General features: G+C 45.2%; 1 protein-coding gene across 1 annotated transcript; it reads right to left on the bottom strand.

The window, feature by feature from the left end:
• Positions 1-1,362: 1,362 nt before the first annotated feature.
• LOC109768522 (probable histone H2A variant 2) lies at positions 1,363-2,152 on the bottom strand. The gene is made up of 2 exons (XM_073509707.1): positions 2,028-2,152; positions 1,363-1,635 (listed from the first exon to the last, which is right to left on the bottom strand). Exons 1-2 carry the CDS (start codon positions 2,115-2,117, stop codon positions 1,363-1,365), a joined length of 363 nt encoding a protein of 120 aa, XP_073365808.1. The 5' UTR covers positions 2,118-2,152.
• Between the last annotated feature and the right edge of the window lie 209 nt (positions 2,153-2,361).

The following is a 2,361-nucleotide window of genomic DNA, read 5'->3' as shown; positions in this document are numbered from 1 at the left end:
AACAAACACACCGCAAAAAGGGTTACATCATATGGATCTCCAAGAGACCATTGTATTTTGAATCAAACGAGAGAGAGGAAGCCATCTAGCTACTAACTACGGACCCGTAGGTCTACAAAGAACTACTCACGCATCATCAGAGAGTCACCAATGGGTATGATAAACCCCTCCGTGGTGGTGTCTAGATTACATCTGTGGTTTTTGGAAATTGCGGCGGCTGGAATTGATTTTCGTCAACTCCCCTAGGATTTCTGGAATATTGTGGTATTTATAGAGCAAAGAGGCGGTTCGGGAGGCACCCGAGGTGGGCACAACCCACCAGGGCGCGCCTGGGCCTCCAGGCGCGCCCTGGTGGGCTGTGCTCCCCTCGAAGCACCCCCCAGGCGCTTCTCCGGCCCACTGGATGTCTTCTGGTCCAAAAAAAATCCACAAAAAGTTTCGCTGCGTTTGGACTCCGTTTGGTATTGATTTCCTGCGATGTAAAAAACATGCAGAAAACAACAACTGACACTTGGTACTATGTCAATAGGTTAGTACCAAAAAATGATATAAAATGACTATAAAATAATTATAAAACATCCAAGAATGATAATATAACAGTATGGAACAATCAAAAATTATAGATACGTCGGAGACGTATCAATGTTCATCACATATCATTTTCTTTTGTTTCATGGACATTGGACTTGAATAATTCAGAGCAAGATCATTATTACCACGAAGAGTTCGCATCGGCCATACATTTCCCGGTCCCCAAATGCCCAACTTCAGCCCCAAACTCGTCGACGATGCCGGTGTCAGATCAAGGCAGCGAGTATTTGTCAAATATTCGAACTTCGATGCAGTGCACCGGCGGAACATCCTCCGCCTTCCTCCTCGAAGTCGCGCTTCGGTTTCTCCACAGCGACGAATGTGAAGATGGGAGGAGTTGGGCCGGGCGGGCAAGCCCATACCCACTCCACCTCGCAAAGATTGATACTTTTTCTTAAAAGAAAGATTAACACATTTTAAAAACGTGGTCTCCAGTCAAAATTTGCACTCTTGTTGGCATTCGATCATGCCAATGAAACAAATAGGCATCTCCATATTGGATGAGATCTATTTATCTATACAAGAGCTACGTCATCAGATTGCTATGGAGGTTATCATCACGGGTTGCTGGCATACAGACAGATACCTCACTCACTCAGTTCATAGAAGAGCCAGCTTAAATATGACATCAGATTATTAATGCATATAATAAAGCTCAGTAATAGGGATATACTTTCTAGTTGGATAGATAACTTTCTCGATTAGTCAATATGTTGACGACAAAAATTAGAATTGTTCTACGGTATTACATTTAAAGAAAAACTCAGGGGATTACTCCTTAATACCGGCACGACGCTTGTCAAGTAGGGCCTTGGCGATTTTGGGGATCACACCTCCACTAGGGATGGTACCCTTGATAAGCTTATTGAGGTCTTCATCGCCACGGATGGCCAGCTGAAGATGGCAAGGGGTGATATCTTCCAAATTCTCAGACTTGCAACTGTCTCCAGCCAGCTCTAGAATCTCAGCAGTCAGGTACTCCAGAATAGCAGCCGTGTAGACCGCCGCCCTAGGACAAACGCGTTTATCCCCCACAATTGTTTGCTTCAGCAGCCGATGCGTATAGCCAACAGGAAAGTGCAGTGTAGTAGAGCAAACATAGTTAGTTCAGACCTTTTTTTAGCAAAAGAAAGGATCCCCCCTTCCGATTTCATTAGCGAAACCAGACAAAATATACTGCTAGAGAAGTCTAAAGCTTAACTGAAAGCTGAAAGAAAGAGCGATCAGGCAACTAAAACAGAAAGCAAACTAGGAAGCAAAGACTGAAGCTAGAGCAGACATCTTCAGGAGATAAGATCAGCCCATATCCTAAGAACTCCAGGCCTCCATCCTTGCCCAGCCTTGTAGACTCCACAGAATTAGTTTAGACCAGAAAGAGATCCTAACAGGCGGCTGCCCTACCTCGCCCAACACACTGAGCAGAGCAAAGAGCTCACCTGCATGCCTGCTTTGGACGCCTTGGAGATGTTGGCCTTGTACTTCTCTGACTTGGCCGCGAGCAATGGCTTGCCTCCCTTCCCAGTCATCTCTCTTTTCCGCTTCCCTTCGCTGTATGATGGAAGAAAGCAAGCTTTCTTTATAGCTCAAGGGGAGGCCCTTTGTATTGCGCGGGGGGTTATTAGGCAATTGAAGTAACACAGTGCTTACAACATGCAGTGTGAATACGATCGTGTTTTGTGCAATTACTCCCTGCGTCACCATTCAGTTACTACCTCTATCACAATTTACAGGGCGTGTGTGTATCCCTAGGTGTCAATTTGATCAACATAA

This window comes from Aegilops tauschii, chromosome 2 (assembly GCF_002575655.3).
Source record: "Aegilops tauschii subsp. strangulata cultivar AL8/78 chromosome 2, Aet v6.0, whole genome shotgun sequence".
Taxonomy (NCBI): domain Eukaryota; kingdom Viridiplantae; phylum Streptophyta; class Magnoliopsida; order Poales; family Poaceae; genus Aegilops; species Aegilops tauschii.
This window is presented reverse-complemented; position numbering and strand designations above follow the sequence as displayed.

What these genes read in the sequence shown, in the direction of transcription:
- LOC109768522 (XM_073509707.1), bottom strand. Translation starts at nt 2,117, where the DNA reads ATGACTGGGAAGGGAGGCAAGCCATTGCTCGCGGCCAAGTCAGAGAAG. An exon ending in CGTCCAAAGCAGGCATGCAG is followed by an intron (nt 1,636 to 2,027) that starts GTGAGCTCTTTG and finishes CGGCTGCTGAAG; the next exon opens with CAAACAATTGTGGGGGATAA.